The 18965-nt window shown below is 38.9% G+C and overlaps 1 protein-coding gene across 1 annotated transcript in view; it reads right to left on the reverse strand.

Annotated features, from left to right (window-relative positions):
* Window positions 1-2994: 2994 nt before the first annotated feature.
* Window positions 2995-18965, reverse strand: part of CUNH8orf34 (chromosome unknown C8orf34 homolog) — a 105703-nt gene continuing 89732 nt past the window's right edge. Inside the window, exons 12-14 of the mRNA XM_044424208.1 lie at window positions 12992-13497; window positions 8691-8781; window positions 2995-3056 (exon numbers count right to left, since the gene is read on the reverse strand). Coding sequence (XP_044280143.1) covers window positions 3049-3056; window positions 8691-8781; window positions 12992-13497 — 605 coding nt within the window. The 3' untranslated portion in view covers window positions 2995-3048. The remainder of the gene's footprint in view (window positions 3057-8690; window positions 8782-12991; window positions 13498-18965) is intronic.

Genomic DNA, 18965 nt, shown 5'->3' on the forward strand with positions numbered 1-18965 from the left:
TTTCAGTGTCAGATGAAAACTATTTAATTCTTCCAGTATTTTAATAACTTTTAAACTTGTAATATTGTAAGCTGCACAGAGACTCCATTAGGAGTAGGGGTGGCATATAAATGCAAAAATAAATAAACTTTAGTTTACCAACTTTACCATATCATGCACCACTGCTATACCCCTGTGCCAATTCAGTTTTAACTGCTGTGCTCTTGTTTACACTTTGTTAACCATGCACAGAGCTTCAGCTATTGAGCAGTACAAAAATAAGTACATACATAAATTAGTTTTATAACAACTAAATGATGCACACAAATAATAGTATTGTGAGTAAATCCAATTTATATTGGCCTGGATTCAGATTAATTTAAACATGCTTCAGGTCTATAGAAATCAATTGGACCTATGTAACTCACAGTAATTTAAGTCCTACAAATTAAAACTGAACTTTAATCTTGATCCTTTCATCAATAGTCCTGAAAATATTGGTTGTTGTTTTGGGTTTTTTGGTTTTGTTTTGTTTTGTAAAAAATGTGGAAGTGCAGGAACCCAGGATATATAATTTTGACTTCTTTGACTTCAACCTGTGCTCCAAACACATTCTGTTAAAACCTTGTATGTGGTCAAATTTTCAGACTTTCTTTGGGATTAATGTGAATTCACACAAAGAACAATCAGGTAAATATTGTCACTGCACGGCATGCCTGGCTCACAGGTCAGTCATTAGCCACCTTTCTGAAGACTGTGGAAAGTGGTAGTAGGATATAAATCCCTTTTAAAATCAGTGAAATGGCTGCTTTTGTGTTAAAGTCACAATACTGATTGATTTGTTGACAATCAATTTGTATTATAGGCCTATACATGTAACACTTTTGACAACCCATTCCTTCCTTTAGCCTGGGCATGAGAAAAGAAGTAAAAATAAGTTTGAAGCAAAGGGCTAAATGAGTTGTGTGAAATGGCCCAAAGCATGCAAAATCATTTTTCCCAAAATGAATAAGGATTGTTCCTTCATTTTCTTGAAACAGGGAAGATCGATTGCTTCAATCAATAATGACTCTGCATACATAAATGCAGGGAAAACTTTTAATTCTGCTTTTTCCATTTTGTTTTTGCTATGATATGCCTTAAATATATCTATGCACATCTCCTCCAAATAACCCCAAACCGTAAATGGGAAATTATGGCCAAAGTACTGATATATTCAGATGCTCCAGGCAATTCCCTCAGCTATTTCAACAACAAAAATGGGTAGGGGAAAGGGGATTTAAATTAGTATAGCTGTTTGTCCAGCTGCAGAGTTACAGCCAGATAACATGCTCTGGACACAATAAAGCAACATCACCAAAGGGAATAGGCACCTGGAATGGCTTTGGAAGGTGAACAAAGACCCCTACACTTGTTACAAATAAAATTATGAGTGCTTAGGTGTTGGATCACACACATCAACAGGAGGAAAACGATGACTGCAGGCACTCTGGAAGAGAGCAGGCATGTGCATTGTGAGGCCCAGGAGCATTCCTTGGCAATACTAACACATGATTTCCTTATGTACTTCTTAGGTTCATTTATGATGATGACAGAAGAGCATAGCAGGATAAGATATTTATTTTTTTGTTATTGCATCTATTCTACTGCTAAAACAAACAAAGTAGAAACAACAGGAAATTATCACTAACTGCCACTCAGGGTAATCAGGCAGTTGTGCTGGAATCACAGTAGTGAGGGTAGCCACTGATGCATTGCCAGAGAAGAGGAAAGGCATCAAACTCTACCCCATGGAGAAAAGACACAGGAAAATTTGCATCTGCTAATTAATATCTAAAACTGCTGTCTGATGTTCTTGAAATTCAGTAAAATGAAATAAATGTTACAAATGACAACAAAAGAAAAATGTCACATTCTTAATATTTGTTATTGACATATTTATTTTTTGATAATGCGTCTATGTTTATCTGGTGCAACAGCAGCAGGCAACTTTATTATATTATGTGGTTATGGCTGAGATACAGAAAATGAAGAGAAAAGAAGGCACTAAACCAAAACCATGCTTAACAGAACGACTGCACAACCCTATGCATGTCTACTCAGATCCATTCAATTCAATGGGCCATGCTTCCAGGTTAAGTGTACATAAGATCATACAGTTAAATGAATGGTGTGACTGTGGTCATTTCAACTGTTCCATTACTGAAAATCTTTGCACAGATTTTATCCCCAATCCAGAATAGTCAACTTGTTTCAAACACATATAAACATATATAATAAATTGTCATATGCTCAAGCTATTTAGAACATGGGGAAATAATATATTTGAAATTAGCATATTTCATTTATACATGCTGCATTCCACATTATAGTCCACGTAATAATGTGGGTTTTTTAGTTTTTATTTTAGGGTAAAAGATTTAATTAGAACACAGTAAAAGTGAAGTGAAACTGCCAATTCCTGTTAGATATGCTCTCATGAATACACACAAATACACACATGTGTGCATGCACACACACAAAAATGCATACATGTGCACCCACAACTCTCCCATGTGTTACTTTCTCTTGTCTCAGTAAACCTCTGTAGAGATTCTAAATGAATAGCCAATTATCACTGATGTCTGAATGTTAGATATAGAGGCAAATGTGACTAAATATGTTAAAAGTTAATTGATTTAAAAATGAGGAACATTTAGAAAAATACAAGGAGTAGAAAACCTTAGTCAAGTTAAATGCATAAAATCTTTAAGGAAACTGCCTTGTCACCAGGCAGTTTAATATATCAAATGTCAATCCAAAATAAGAGAGGTGTAAATTAAACAAGATACACTGTATCTGGACTATGTATTAAAAAGTGACTGTTCACCATTTTACCTAAGGCTGCTGTACCATAGTAAGATGTGGGGTTCAGTGCAACTTATCATCCACACATTAAAGTAATTATACCTTCATTGTGTTGAATGTATAAAAATAAGTGTTTATTATATATAATGAATGAAAATAACTTTGCACCTGCAGCTTATATGTTTATGGGAAACCACTCTTCATTAATTTCACTTAATTCATTCACAAACCTGGAAAACAGTTATAAAAAGATGAGTTAGATATAATGCATCATTACAGAAACATGACAAAATGAGCATATGCAACCTTCATATGGCAATTCAATTTTATTGCTTTAAGACAGGTGGGCAACTTGTGATTCTCCAGACTTTTCCTCCTACAGCTCCTGTGATTTCTTACTATGCTAGCTAAGACTAATGGGAGGTCTGTGCCAAAACGCCTGGAGGGCCACAAGTTGTCCACCCCCTGCTTTAACTAAACTTACTCAATGGATATATGAATGTAGCTAAAATGAACTTTTGATGAGCAATTTTCATTTTCCCCTACTCATTGTTACTTCATTGTGTTTCAGCACATTTCTTGATGGAGATTTACAGCAAAAAAAAGTAGAAAATTTATCTTGTGATAAAGCAAAAACCAAGGCAGTTTAATGCAGAACACTGGAACTGAGAGTCCATGAGGCCAAATGAATATGTGCCTGAACTAAGGGAAGCACGTGTACATGCACATCGGGTGTGATCAGGATTTTCTAGGTCAAAGAGTTTGCATTTATGCTGAAACATTAGAAGGTTTAGGGTACATGGATGAGTTAGGGTTCGAGTTAGGAAAAGAGACAGACATAACTCACTGCTAAACTATCACTTGCCATACCTATTTCACTGTTCACCTAAACATCCCAAGTAGTTTGTTAAAACTAAAGAAAGATAATGCGAATGGTGCCAGCAAACTGACAATTTCTCTTTCCTTTGGCTTTCTACTTGTATTAATTTCTGACACAATCACTTTTATTGTGACTAAGTAAAGTCATCAAAATGAATGATGTAATAAATTATTATGCTTTAGGCTTATCACTGCACATTCCTTCTTTGCTAAGTTTATAAATGAGATTCACAAAGGAAGTAAATTTCATTTCAGAGAATACAGGAAATGGAAATCTCTCCTGAAAGCTTGGAATGCTATTGTGAATGTTTATTTGAATGTTAAAAAAATCTTTTAAGTCTAAATGACAAGTTAAACATTTCTATCTTTGGTATGGTTTATCTTGGCATTTACTGTGAAAGTTATGCAGTGTTGAAATCAGGATGAATTATTAACCCTTCTGTCACAACTTTAAAATGGAAAATCTTGTTTACATTCATAGGTTTCACTGCACAGTTAGATAAAAAGTTTAATTTGCTTATAGTTTAATTTTTTAATGGAAAACATATCATTAATTTCATATTACATAGATTGTCAAAGCTGAATTATTACACCGCTAATTTAGAGGGCTTAGCAATTACAGTACCAGGTTCATGGGTCCAAATCTGAAAATAAACTTTTAACCTTCAACAAATACGTATAGCCTATGCTGACAAAATTATGTTTATACAGTTCTGATAAGGAAAATGTTCTGCACTAGAAAGTATGCAACCGTGCTTTTTCCCTTTAATGAATGCTATTTAATCGAATGGAGTCTACTCACAGGATAGCAGGGCAGGAGAGATGGTGGGAATAATCAAAACTATTTGTAGGCAACTTTTAATAAACCCCTATTGTTATTTATTCATTGATTACATTATTTATTCATTGATTAAACTGCCATCAATTTTTGAACTGTTGTCGATGATATCACTGCATGGTCAATCTGATTTACTACATAGTATTGAGATGCCAGTCCACAGCATAATCCCTCTTTGACTAGTATCAGCCCTAATCCAAGAAGAGGAGGCAACCAGCAAAAAGAAAATAACGACACAAAAAAAGCAACAGCGAATGAGAGAAGGTCTCTGTTCCAGTTCTTGAGCTGGCATTGCCAAATCAGACGGCCATTTTTTCACATTCCCACTTCCATATGGGCCATTGGCAATACATATCTCAATATATGCAAAGTTCCTGAATTAAAATACCTCTGTAGCCATAGGTGAAAAATGTAGTAAATATTAGTAGTGCATAATTGATTAAAAGAAGAGTTGAAAACACCTGTTACACTGAAGTTTAATTATACAGCTCTTATGATTTCAGGCATAATTATTAACTTTTTCTTTCCTTTCAGTTCTAAATTACATATATGGTGCTCATGCAAATTGTTGATTCATTTATACACTTTGCCTAGATTTAACAGAAAATTAAATCAGACCAGATTGTTCTTTACCTGCAGTGTGCACTGCGAATTGGCATTAAAAACTATGCTGGTCCTTTTATTGGCTCTCTACTTTAAAGATATTTCAGCCAGGGTGTTGGCAGCCTGCATTTTCCAGGAGTTGCCCTTCACTTGTGTGCTTGGCTACAGCAACTGCATTCCAAAACCAGATGGCTGCTATTACCCCATATAATTATTTTTTTAAGACTTATTTCTTTAACCAATTTACCATTCTCAAATGTCACATACAGTACAATATTGCTTAGATCAAACAGCTTTTGTTCTGTTCCTATAGTTAAAATAGTACAAAGAATAACCCACTCTATATAGCACAAAATAGCTAACTATGAAAAGTGATATATGGGTTTAAACCAACATGCAAGGCTGCTGCAGCCTTAAGACTTTAGTAAGAATGTAGTCATTATTTTAATTAAGGAATTTTTATCCTTCTCTGCCTTTGTGTCATAAGTTCAAGTTAAAATAAACAGATTTCATGCATGACAGAGGCAGTTTTTGTAATAACAAGTGAGTGGGCTCGACTCATTTTGTAACATGGTGTTGGTAACAAAGTTAGTATTACAAAAGCTACCCCTCTCTAAAATGCAGGGACTTCTTACTACACCCTCTCTCTTCCTTGCATGCTATTTCAACACAGACAAACTTATTGCAAGAACTGATAAAGAAAGATATTTAGACAGTAAGCAGCAAACCAAGCCCTAAAATTCTTCACAGACACCTAATTTGGAATAGCAAAAGTATGGCCATCCTAAAAGTTCTGAACATTTAGTTTCAAATGATAATTGTGGGTCTGTGGCTTTTCAGGCAAGTATGTTCAGAAATTATATAGAAAATATCTGGTCAAATGAGGATCTGGCAATGTGGAGACTTGGCTGCTAGACCCTCTATCAGCAACCTTCATTTTCCCAATGACCATTTACAGGGGTGAAATAAACTATTTGGGATCAGTCTGTGGCTTGTTTTAACTACATGAATATTGTAGACTAACATGAAATTATTCTAACAGTGAGATAGAGGAAAAGGTCACCTTTTATCACCAGAAGAAGACTGCTTTTGGAGGAAGGGGACTCTTTGTTTCAATGCAGTGGGTTAGTTTGTAAGATCAAAGAAGCCACTATGGCTTAAGCTGCATTGGGCTGCAGCACATGGCCCATTCTAGGATTATGCAGGGGTAGTTTAACCCTCCTGCAACCCTACTACCTGAATTTGGAGGACACAACAAGCTGTAAACCTATTCGAAAACTTCCTGGAACATGCTGCAGCTCACCATGGTTGAAACAAGCCATGGTGGGCAACTGTGATTGCACAAACTGGTGAATGACTATATTTCAACATAACAATAAGCATAATTCCTGGCTTATTCCGATGTACTGTGAACAAGCAGAGTGTTGTTTATCTTCATGTTAGTAGGAAAAATTAATCAGGAATCATCAGCTTAGACTGGCAATAAACATTTATTGTTTCCTTGCAAATTGGTTGGGATTGTTTGAGAACAATAAACCAGGATTTTAGGCTCAGATGTGATACTGAGCTAATGCCTTTTGGTTAATTTTACCTGCTCACATAATAAAAGGACCAAAGTAAGAGGCCTCCTTCAAGTGCAAATAGTGGTTTTGTCCTATCAGTATAAACAAGTATTCAATTATTATTTTTTCAGGGTGTGTCCGTATTAGTCAAAATTCTGCCAGCAAGTTATAGTTTTCTATATGCCTGTCCTACTTGGCTATGTTTTGTTTAAATGGCTTCAATTCCATGCCATAGCTGCTGCTAAGCACCTGGTTAAACAGCATGTTCTCTGGAGTCATAAAGCTAAACTTTAGTTTAGGAAATGACACACATTTTAACCCTGGCAGATCCCTAACTACTGTGATATAGAGAAAACACACACACAATCCAAAACTCCAATTGTCAAGAGCCATTCACTTTTCTATGAAGATTATTTATGCTTACTGAACCAGTACTCATAATTTGTTATAGACTCAGTACATAATTATAAATTACAATATGCTACCTGTTTTAGCTTTTTTCATTTAGGTCCTTAACCTCTATATGATGTTGATCCTCAGCAACAACCTTGACCTCCGATTGTAAAACATTCTATGCTCAAGCAAAAAAATCCTGCAATATTACTATCAAGATTTTAAAATTGGGATGCAGAAATATTTGGCTGTAGAAGTTATTTTGCTAACGTAAAACTGAAGTCACATTTTTTTCAAAATATTACCAGACTTGGCTTCTTCAAATCATTTTCTTGAGTTTAATTATAATTATTGAACAGAGGCTTTTGGCACTGTGCAACTTTCTCTACATGTGGTACAGTATAATAGGAAGGAGAAGGTTTAATCCACCCTAGTGTCCTCAAAAAGTTTGGGGCTTCAACTCCCATCAGCACAAGTCAACATGGCCATAATCCTATCAACTGTAGTCTAAAACATCTGGAAGGTACCAGGTTAGAAAAGCTAGACTACTCTGTTAAGATTTTGGATATGGAGAATATAATAGAAGCATAGTCAGAAGGGCTCAGAAGGGGTCTCCCGGGCCATCTAGTCTGACCTCCGGCATCAGCCGGCTCCACTCACAACATGCCCACCATGTGCATGTCTAGCCTGTCTTTGAACACCCTCACCGATGGGGCCTCAACCACCTTCCGGGGAAGCCCATTCCATACCCTCAGGGTTCTAACTTGAAGGAAGTGCTTCCTGGCATCTAAATGGAACCTTGGCTCCCTGAGCTTTGCTCCGTTGGAGCATGTCCTGCCTTCCTCTGCAGGGGAGAACAGATCTCTACCCACCTCTGTGTGACATCCCCTCACATACCTGTATGTCGCCAACATATCCCCTCTGAGTCTCTTCTTCTCCAGGCTGAAGAGACCCAGTTCCCTCAGCCTCGCCTCATACCCCATCCCCTGCAAACCGGCCACCAACCTTGTGGCCCTACGCTGCACTGACTCCAACCTGGCTATATCCTTTCTGTAATGAGGGGCCCAAAACTGAGCACAATACTCCAGTTGCGGGCGCACCAGAGTCGCATAGAATGGAAGTAATACCTCTCTTGATCTAGAAGCCACACTTCTGGCTATGCAACAAAGGGTGGCATTCACCCTCTTGACCACCACATCACACTGCTGACTCATGTTTAGCCTGCAGTCAACCAGCACCCCGAGGTCCCTTTCACAAGTGCTGCTCTCCAGCCACTTGTCCCCCAACCTGTAATAGATACACATTTAGAGAACTTTCAGCACGCCATAGTATAGCTCATACCAGTAAAAATCAGGGCACTTTCTGTTCATCTAAGTAAATGATAATTATTGCAAAGTGCTCTATTTGACACGAAAGAGAGAGGGAGGGAGGGAGGGAGGAAGTGAAGGACGGATGGATGGACGGACGGATGGATGGAAGGACGGAAGGCTCGTGTGCACAGTGGAGCTGTAAGAAATGGTTTTGTGAAAATAAGATGCATATTCTCCAAGGTACCACCAATTTCTGACAAATCAGCAGTCTTCTCGTACATTTATCTGGATCTGCCTCCACTCCTTCACTTTCAGTATCACTTGGCAAAATCCAAGGCTGGTGAGCAAGTTGAAGTTGTAAGAACTCATCCTGTCAGAAAAAGAAAAAAAAAAGATGCCCCAGATATAAAAATTAAAACAACTGACCAAACCAATTAATTGGTTTAACTTTCCAAACAAATTTATTCCTAAAATAAATAGCATCATTTCAGAAATGTATCCCAATTCAATCTCTCTTTCTTTCTTATCTAATTTGTACTTGCAATTACAAGGAGCTAAAGGAAGGATAAAGGTGTCCTCTTCCCACTCACCCCCACAAAAATAAGTTCAGTCAAGGTTTAATTCTGTACAAGAATGGCTAAGGCCACATCCCAGTAATTTCACACAATTTCTCTTTCCTGCCCCAGGACTAAATTGCCAAATAAAATTAGACCAGTAATAGTGGTGTAGCTCTACCAGTGTTTCATGCAACCAGAGGCTCAGAGCTGGTAGTGGCTGTACAGCTGATGGGTCTAACTTCAACTTCTGGAATGGCCTCCTCCACAAGGAAAAGGGAAGGCTCACCTTGTCCTTCTGAGCAAGTGGAAGATTCACCAAGATTCGGGGACTATGTCCCACTAGAATTTATCAAATTAACTTCTGAATAGTCAGAAGCCCTTGATTCTATGCATAGGCAGGTTAAAACATATTTAATATTTAACTAAAACCCCAGTACTTCATTTTCTAAGATTTTGATAATCACTGTGAAAACTCTAATAAAATTGAGATACAAGCAGGCTGACTGTGTAGAAAAATAGCCAATGAATGAATCTTGATATACATTGAACAGATGTAAACTGTAATAAAATCCAGATTTCTCACTACAAAATAACCCACAGTTTGTAAATTGTTTGCGGATCAGGGTGGACATGATTTTTCACAGGGATGTATTGATATAATTTCAACTCAGGATTCATATGAGGATACTTTCCTGGATACTTTCATTTGAAAATATATTGTTTGGACTGCTGTTGCTATGCTGGGAATCAAGCAATAAGTGATACAGTGTAAACACAAAGTTTCATTTTATTAAGTAACATTTTCTCAGCGAATGAGTACTGCAGCTTTTGAAACTAACAAGGTTCTTCTTTGGAAAAGTAACAAGACAGTATCAAGTTTGAATCTCCACTTTAAAAAAAGTCTGCAGGGAATCTGCAGGCAGTACCACACAAACCAGGTAATTAGGTTGGATCAGAAGAATTTTATGCAGGACAGGAATCAAAAGTACATATTTGGAGGAAAAATTGAGGAAGACGTTTTCAAGGATGCATCCCATGTCTAAACAAAGAACATGATAAAATGCCCACTGAATCTATATACTGCTTTGTAGAAATAAAATGGTACAGAACAATAGAAACAAATGCCTAATCTCCTCATATTTCTTTCCACTCTACTGTTGGTTTGCGAACCTGGACATTCAGAGGTTGGAAATAGTGGACCAGTTCATACAACTGCAGTGAGGGAAATCCACTGTGGCCTATATTTCCAACTGCACGTGACAGCTAGATCCTCCTAGTACCTTTAGTGGCATAGTTTGCTGTGTCATCCAAACCCAGCCTGGATTGATTAAAAAGAAGGGAGAGCAAGTTTGGGGGGTGGGGGGGGGACAACAAGAACAGTCCATGGTTTGTTTAAGGCTTGCTGTCCCCTCAACCAAGTCATACCACCTGGGTTCTAATGATGCAGCAAGTCACACCAGTAAAGTTCATCAGGCAAACTGGGTTTAACAAGTAGCTATGCTGAGATCACATCAACTGGAGCCTTGGATGTGCTTTGAAGAAAGTCACTGACAAGGGTGGCCTCTAAACATGTCTGAACACAGAGTTCTAATCAGCAGGCAAAACTTCTATACTCCATTTAACTACTAAAACAAAGCATATTATGGGACCAGTATATCACTAGAAGCATAGACCAACTACACTTGGTAGTCATATGGTTAAAGAAAGAAGCACCAGGAAAGAAGAACCAGAGCATGTCTTCATTTTCATGTAAGCAGGTGATATTTTCCTCTTTTTTTCACAATGACATTGTAGAAGCAAGAGCTCTGCAATATTATGGTGGTTTATTAAACCCTGCCTTCTGCTTTGTTCTATTTCTCTAGGAAGAAGTTGAATCAGAAAGAAAGGAAGACCAAATACAGACTGACAGTGTAAAGAAAGCTAGAGCCTTGAATTTACAAGAGCTGAAGGACATTTTGGAGGGCATTCATTCAGAGAGTTGTCATAAGTCAGAAATGACTTGACAGCATATAACAAACAAAGCCTATTATCTTGTCTTGTTAAGCTGGTTAGTTCTTTTTGTAAGATTGTTTTTACTTTCCTTCAGCCCTTCAGGACAGTGGTATGTTAAAGTAAATAAAAGCAATATACAATAAAACAGGTGTAGGACTTCTTTCATTATTAGCAGACAAGTGCAGTAGAAAAAGGAAAATCTAATATACTCTTTCCTCTTGCCGTTCCAACATCAGGATGGTAAGAACTATCACAAACTTCAACAAATAATGTCCTGAAGAGATAACACAGATTTTGCATCAAGTTGTCACACTTCATAAAAGAGTGAAGGAAACAGTAATGCTTTGTTCCTCTGACCTATTTATCTGAATTTGGGTTGCATTTTCAGAAAGGTTTGAAGATCTAAAAGAGCAAAAATGCAAAAATGTATGTAAAAATATTCAAGCCATTGATTTATTCATTTGTAAAGATAATAAAAATATTTATCTATGTTATACTGCTTTGTTTGAATTTGAAAGTGAACTGGCAATGCAACACACCTGCAAATTTATGACAGCATTTTCCTTGCCAAGGAAATTGTACGGTAACTCAGATCATCAGGCAACTTATAATTCCTTTAGATGGAACTGCAAAACTAAAATCTTGGACTTCTTACAAAAAGGACTTCACAGCTTGCATATTAATCTTTGCCAAATTCTCCAAAATACACTTTATGCCTGCTTTTAAAAAACACTGGTTAATAATAAAGTCTCACCCATACAGAAAGGAAGAGCTTTAAAGAATTTCAATTATTAGAAATGGGCCCAGGAAGACTGTGTTACAGGCTCCCAATCTGATCAGCAAAAACACAAAATTTCATTGTTCATATTTTTCAGCACAGCACCAAATAAATTTTAAACATACTTTTGGAATAGAATTGTTAATTAAATTACAATAAAACTACAGATTGCTCAGGTTATCTTTCCTACAATGAGGAAGAGGTGATGGTAGTGAAAAAAGAAAGTAAACTGAGCTGCTAAAGAGAACTGAAATGCAAAGAATATAGACAGCAAAGATTACTTCAATGATTGCCATTTACAAAAAATTTAGAGTAATAACACAAATATTAATAGAATGGTGAATGAATTAACAAATGCAGTGAGTTTAAAAAAAACAACAACCTAAAACCTTAATCCATATTCAAGCCACAAGATCCAGCTATTGGGAGGAACACAAATTCAACCAACCAACCAGACAGGAGCATGACATTCTTGATGAATTGCACTTCAGCAACTTTACATTGATATCTGTGTTCTTAGTTCACCTTAAGGTGCCACAAAAATCTGGGAGATCACTGCAACACAATCGACTTGGCTACTACTCTTGTTATGATGACATGTTAGACTGCATAAAACACAATTCTGTTCAGAAATGATGGTAAGCAAAAAGCAGACATATGACTCTACCCTCCAATTTACTTTCTACCATGAATTATAAATCTTTCCTTCAGCTTTCTGAATGGTATTTAGTTTTTGATTCTTAATTACTTTCAACATGAATAGTAATATATATGCAACTGACAGAACTGCATTGTTAATACATGCTAATGAAATCAAAGTCTTCTCTTTTGACAGCAAACATTCTAACACTTGAAAGTGAAACATGGGGAATGTGTGTGTGTGTGTGTGTGTGTGTGTGTTTCTTTTTTTTTTTTTCTTTCTTTTTTTTTTTTTTTTGTGAGCCGCCCCTAGGCTTTGTTGCAATTGGGGCGGCATAGAAATGTTTTAAATAAATAAAATAAAATAAATATTTGTAATACCTTGAAAGCAACTCAAGAGCACTACAACAAACTCATTCTGTATTTCAGAAACTTCCATCAAAAACTAAGTTAAGATATATGCTAATATGATATGTGCTAATTCACAGAATCTTATACCTAGTAATGTTTAATTAATCTTATTCTATATAAGCAGAATTCTAAAACTAATGCATCAACAGGGATGTACATAATATCACAGCTTTATAGGATGATAGAGTTAAAAAAAAACTTACTTCAGACAAACTACTTCTTTGAGTGACATTTCCTAGAGTGACATCTCCACTGGTTTCAAGTAGCCCTGCAGGAGTGGTGACAGTCCTCCCAAGTTGGTTTTTTGATATTAAAGACCGGCTCCTTTGCATGCTAATGAGTCCTTCCTTATTTCCTTGGTTGCTAGGGGAAATTGGTCTTTGTAACAAAGTATTTGGGGTTGTGGACCTATTTGCCTGAGTTGGCAGCACAGAAGATCTGTTGGTCTGTGTACTGGGAGACTGAGGCCTACCATTTGTGACACTGGAGAGCTGCAGTGTATTGTTACTGGATAATGATGGTGATTTTTTTCTTTGAAGCTGGAGTTGAATATCTTTCCCAGTCTGAACGGGCAATAGTGGTCCTGGATCCTGGCTTGATGCAATTTTAAAATTTCCTTGATGATCTAATGCAACTAAATTAGCTTGTGGGCTACTGGTATTTCTTGATAGTCTTCCTTCTTCCCACAATGCTAGGTCCTTTGCAATGTCTGCACAGACAGAAAAATAAATTGATATAATGGGAGTGGGAGACAGCAAAGCAAGGACACATGTGTCTTTCTGTTTCGCTTATGTAAATGTATCCATATATCTATAGTCACACACATTCTTAAGCAAGAATATAGTTTACCAGTTGCTGCACCACTCTGAAAACTTAGATTTCTGTCATCCAGAACTTACTAAATGGCTTCTGGCACATCATTATCTCAGAGACATTTCTCACAAACATTTTGTATGCAAGGAATTATGTATCAGTACACTTCTCATATTTTGATGAGATCTAAAAAATCTGACATGGGATGAGATCACAGTTCAATACATGCTCTCTTAAGCCAATTTTTTTAACCATTATGCATTGCAATATCAGTTTTCTTGAATATTTATAACATTGCCACCCTGAGAATCAACATACATCAGCATTCAAAGGGTGGGTGAATATCTATCTGTGTTCAATCTGGAATAACCTCATCAGAGAGGCATTTTAACTTTCAATACTGTTTCAAGATCTTTGAAAATCCAAATTGCCCTCAAAAGGTAAGGATCAAGATTTTCCCAGAATCCTGTTAAAGCAACTAGGCTACATGTTGTAGGTGATGTGAATCTTGTTAAACTATGCAGTTCCTAGAATCTCAGTTTGAGATATTATCTTGTCAACACTTTGTTCAAACTTCCTTTCACTCTTTCCTCAAGCAGATTGGTAAGGATACAGTTTGACCCCTTTGTTAATAAATCCTTTAGTTCCTTTTGCATGAATCCTAGACAAGATAAGAGACTTCTATCTTCTATCTTCCATCCACTTCGCCATCCTCTGTAGCTGTCACAACCATCTTTACTTTTTACCCTTCAAAGACAGAAGCTGACACTGGATTTAGCTTCTAGTAGCTTTATTGATAATTATGGTAATGCAGAAAGTGAAGAGCAACTAAAGAGCCTCTTGATGCGGGTGAAGGAAGAGAGTGCAAAAGTTGGCTTGAAACTCAACATTAAGAAAACTAAGATCATGGCATCCGGTCCTCTCACTTCCTGACAAATAGATGGGGAAGAAATGGAGGTAGTGATAGATTTTATTTTCCTGGGCTCCAAGATCACTGCAGATGGGGACTGCAGCCAAGAAATTAAAAGACGCTTGCTCCTTGGGAAGAAAGCTATGGCAAATCTAGACAGCATACTAAAAAGCAGAGACATACCCTGCCAACAAAAGTGCATATAGTCAAGGCTATGGTTTTCCCAGTTGCTATGTATGGCTGTGAAAGCTGAACCATAAGGAAGGCTGAGCACCAAAGGATTGAGGCCTTTGAATTGTGGTGCTGGAGGAGACTCCTGCGAGTCCCTTGGACCACAAGGCGATCAAACCAGTCAGTCCTAGAGGAGATCAACCCTGACTGCTCTTTAGAAGGCCAGATCCTGAAGATGAAACTCAAATACTTTGGCCACCTAATGTGAAGGAAAGACTCACAGGAGAAGAGCCTAATGTTGGGAACAATAGGTGGCAAAAGAAAAAGGGGACGGCAGAGGGTGAGGTGGCTAGATGGAGTCACTGAAGCAGCTGGTGTGAGCTTAAGTGGACTCCGTGGGATGGTGGAGGACAGGAAGGCCTGGAGGAATGTTGTCCATGGGGTCACAATGGGTCGGACACGACTTCGTGACTAACAACAACATGGTAATGCAAAGGACTATCCTTTGTTTGCTTCCCTGTTTGCTCCTGGTTTGACCTTGGCTTGTTCTGGATAATGACTTGAATTTGACTGCTGATTGGACTTTACTTTATCTGGATCCTGGTACCACTGTTTAGCTTCCTACTGCCTACACCCTGGATTTTACAAAAACGTATGTTAGACTCCAGCAAAATACATTGCATCTCCCAGGGGAAATTTGGGGTTGAAGCATGCATCATGCATACCAAATCAGAAGTATTGCAATTGTAATAGATTGGTAGAGAATGCAGGCAGCAAGTGTGGATCTCTTACCAAAAATGTGGCATTTGATTGAAAGTGTACAAGGTTTTCCTTTCACTCTCCTCTCTCTCTCCCCCCCCACCTCCCCAAACTAAAGTAGCTAAAAACAACAAATTAAAGCAATTAAAACTAGACTTTAAAAAAACCCCCACCAAGGCCAGATATATTAATTAAGCCAGGGAGAGAAAAGGGGTGGGTGGGGGGAGAAAGAGAGAGAGAGAGTGTGTGTTGTGTGTGTGTGTGTGTATGTGTGTGTGTGTATATATATATATATATATATATATATATATATATATATGGAACCAGACACACCTGCACTCCTCCATCAACAACCCCAACTGAGCCACTCTATCATGATGAACTATTGGGTCTACCTCCTTAGGAGGCAGCTGATAGACTCCCCATCTCTAAATCTCTTTTTTTCCAAGATGTTGTTGCTCTTCCCCATTCCCACAGGCATGTTGGCTGGCCCGCTTGGCTGTCCTTGAACTAATCTTCCCCAAAGCAGGCACAGGCATGTACACGGGGCCCAGAACTGCAGCTGCGACTGGTACCATTTCATCATCTTGTTATCGGAGTCTGAGCTATCAGAGCTTCCAGAATAGACAGCCTGCCCTGCACACATCTCATCTTCAAATTCTGAACTGTCAGCCCTGCCAAAATGGGTAGCCTCCCATGAGCACACCTGAGGTTTGCTAGAATGCATGTGCATAACATCTGGCCAGTAATATCCCTAGAAAATCAGCCAAAAATAAGATATAAAGCAGTAAAGAAAACCATTTGAAAACTTGCTCAGTGTTTGTATTTGTGTTCACCTTTGTGTGGAAGGTTCCTGAGCATAAGTGAAGATTTTGAGCCTTTTAGGGTCTGAACCAAATTCATGTTTGGTGAACAGAAAGAGTACACATCTGATCAAAGCACGTTTATCCTCAGACCTCACCTAGTACTTGAAGAAATTCCCCCAACCCTTTTTATTTTCCCATTATTTTAAGACTTAATGTTTATTTTAGTTGGGTTTTTATTATTGATGTGATGCTGTACCTTTGTTGTTGGACCGTTCTAACACTTTTATATATAGGACAGGATACAAATGTTTTAAATAAATAAATAATATAATAAATAAAAAAAAAATAATATTTGTTACAGCTGCTCATAAAATCAGGGAGGATACTAAAATATAACAGCCATGACTGCAAGTGTTTGTAGCTACAGTTAAGTTTGAGTAACCAGCTTCAGTACAGTGAATTTCTAGAGTCTTGAATCTGTGTACACTTGGGTAGCTGGATCATTCTCCAGTTCAAGTAGTCATTGCAAAGAAGATACTAGGACAGTGTGTGAAATTCATGCCTAGCATATCTAATAAATTAATGGGACAATGTTGACAATTATATGTTTGAATGGACAATAATGAGCATGAATGTGCATTTCAAGAATGCAGAAAATAATATGAAAGCAGATTTAAAGAATGTGAGGAAGAATGACTAAATTGCAAGTCTGCAAAAAAAGAATGCACATGTTGTACTCTAATGGAGATGCATGGAAGGAAAATAAAATCCAATTTGGGGGTGAAGATGGAAGAAGCTTGCTTCCTGTGACTTGAGCCTGTTATTCCATGTCCTGCATGGGTACTGGGGGAAATAGACAAAAGTGTATACCGGGAGGAGGAGGCCCGTTGCAGAAGGATTCTTCGCAAGGCTAAGGCTGATTACGAGCTGAGACTTGCCAAGAATATCAAGAGCAATAAAAAGGGCTTCTTTCAGCATGCAAATAGGAAGAGGAAGGGGAGACGAGTGGTGGGACCACTAAATAAGGAGGAAGGAGATCCAGTGACTGATATGAGGGAACAGGCACAGATGCTAAATGACTATTTTGCCTCTGTGTTCTCCCCAAAGCAGGACGGGGGATATCCAGATAGGAGATTAGATGAGCCTGTGGACGTAGGGGCACTGATAAGAGTCACCCCCCTTGAAGTCGAGGGGCTCCTTAGGGCATTGGACATTACAAAGACGCCAGGCCCTGACGGATTACACCTGAGAGTACTTAGAGAGTTGGCAGGTATTCTCTCACACCCGCTGGCCTCCAATTTTGAGACCCTGTGGAGAATGGGTGCAGTTCCAGAGTACTGGAGGATGGCATCAGTGGTCCCAATTTTCAAAAAGGGTCAATTTTCCTACGTCCACTGTAGGAAAAACAATGGAAAGGCTCATAATGGAGAGAGATCTAGTGATGCTAGATAGGGAAGGGAGGCTGACAGCCCCACAACACGACTTCTGCAAAAACAGGTCCTGCCAGACAAACCTTGTGGAATTCTATGACAAGGTTTCGAGATGGCTAGATGGAGGGGATGCAGTGGATGTGGTATACCTGGATTTCAGCAAGGCCTTCGACAAAGTGCCCCATGATATCCTGGTGGAGAAACTGAGGAGTTCTGGGATACACCAAAGCACTGTCCGGTGGATTAGGGCATGGTTGACTGATCAAAAGCAGAAGGTAACCATTAGTGGGGAATCATCGGGATGGTGGCCAGTGACAAGCGGGGTCCCCCAGGGCTCTGTCCTGGGGCTGATCCTGTTAAATCTTTTCATTAATGACAAGGAAGAAGGGGTGAACAGTCTGCTTATCAAATTCGCAGACGACACTAAAACTGGAACAGTGGCCACAACTGAGGAGCAGGTACTCCGGATCCAAAAGGATCTGGACAGACTATGGAAGTGGGCAGGAGAAAACAGCATGGCGTTCAATGTGGATAAGTGCAAGGTCTTGCACTTGGGGCATAGGAATAGGTGTCATAAGTACAGGTTAGGTGATAAGTGGCTGGAGAGCAGCACTTGTGAAAGGGACCTCGGGGTACTGGTTAACCGCAGGCTAAACATGAGTCAGCAGTGTGATGCGGTGGTCAAGAGGGCAAACGCCACCTTGGTTGCATAGCCAGAAGTGTGGCTTCTAGATCAAGAGAGATATTACTACCACTCTACATAACTCCAGTGTGCCCGCAACTGGAGTATTGTGTTCAGTTTTGGGCCCCTCATTACAGAAAGGATATAGCCAGGTTGGAGTCAGTGCAGCGTAGGGCCACAAGGTTGGTGGCCGGTTTGCAGGGGATGGGGTATGAGGCGAGACTGAGGGAACTGGGTCTCTTCAGCCTGGAGAAGAGGAGACTCAGAGGGGATATGTTGGCGACATACAGGTATGTGAGGGGATGTCACATGGAGATGGGTAGAGACCTGTTCTCCCCTGCAGAGGAAGGCAGAACGTGCTCCAACAGAGCAAAGCTCAGGGAACCAATGTTCCATTTGGATGCCAGGAAGCACTTCCTGACAGTCAGGACCCCGAGGGTGTGGAATGGGCTTCCCTGGGAGGTGGTTGTGGCCCCATCGGTGCGGGTGTTCAAGGATAGGCTGGACGTCCACATGGTGGGCATGTCGTGAGCGGAGCCGACTGGTGCCGGAGGTCAGACTAGATGGCCCGAGAGACCCCTTCTGACTCGCTCTGTTTTCTATGTT

The sequence above is a fragment of the Varanus komodoensis genome, unplaced genomic scaffold, assembly GCF_004798865.1.
Source record: "Varanus komodoensis strain SLA01 unplaced genomic scaffold, ASM479886v1 scaffold14_1, whole genome shotgun sequence".
In the NCBI taxonomy this organism is placed as follows: domain Eukaryota; kingdom Metazoa; phylum Chordata; class Lepidosauria; order Squamata; family Varanidae; genus Varanus; species Varanus komodoensis.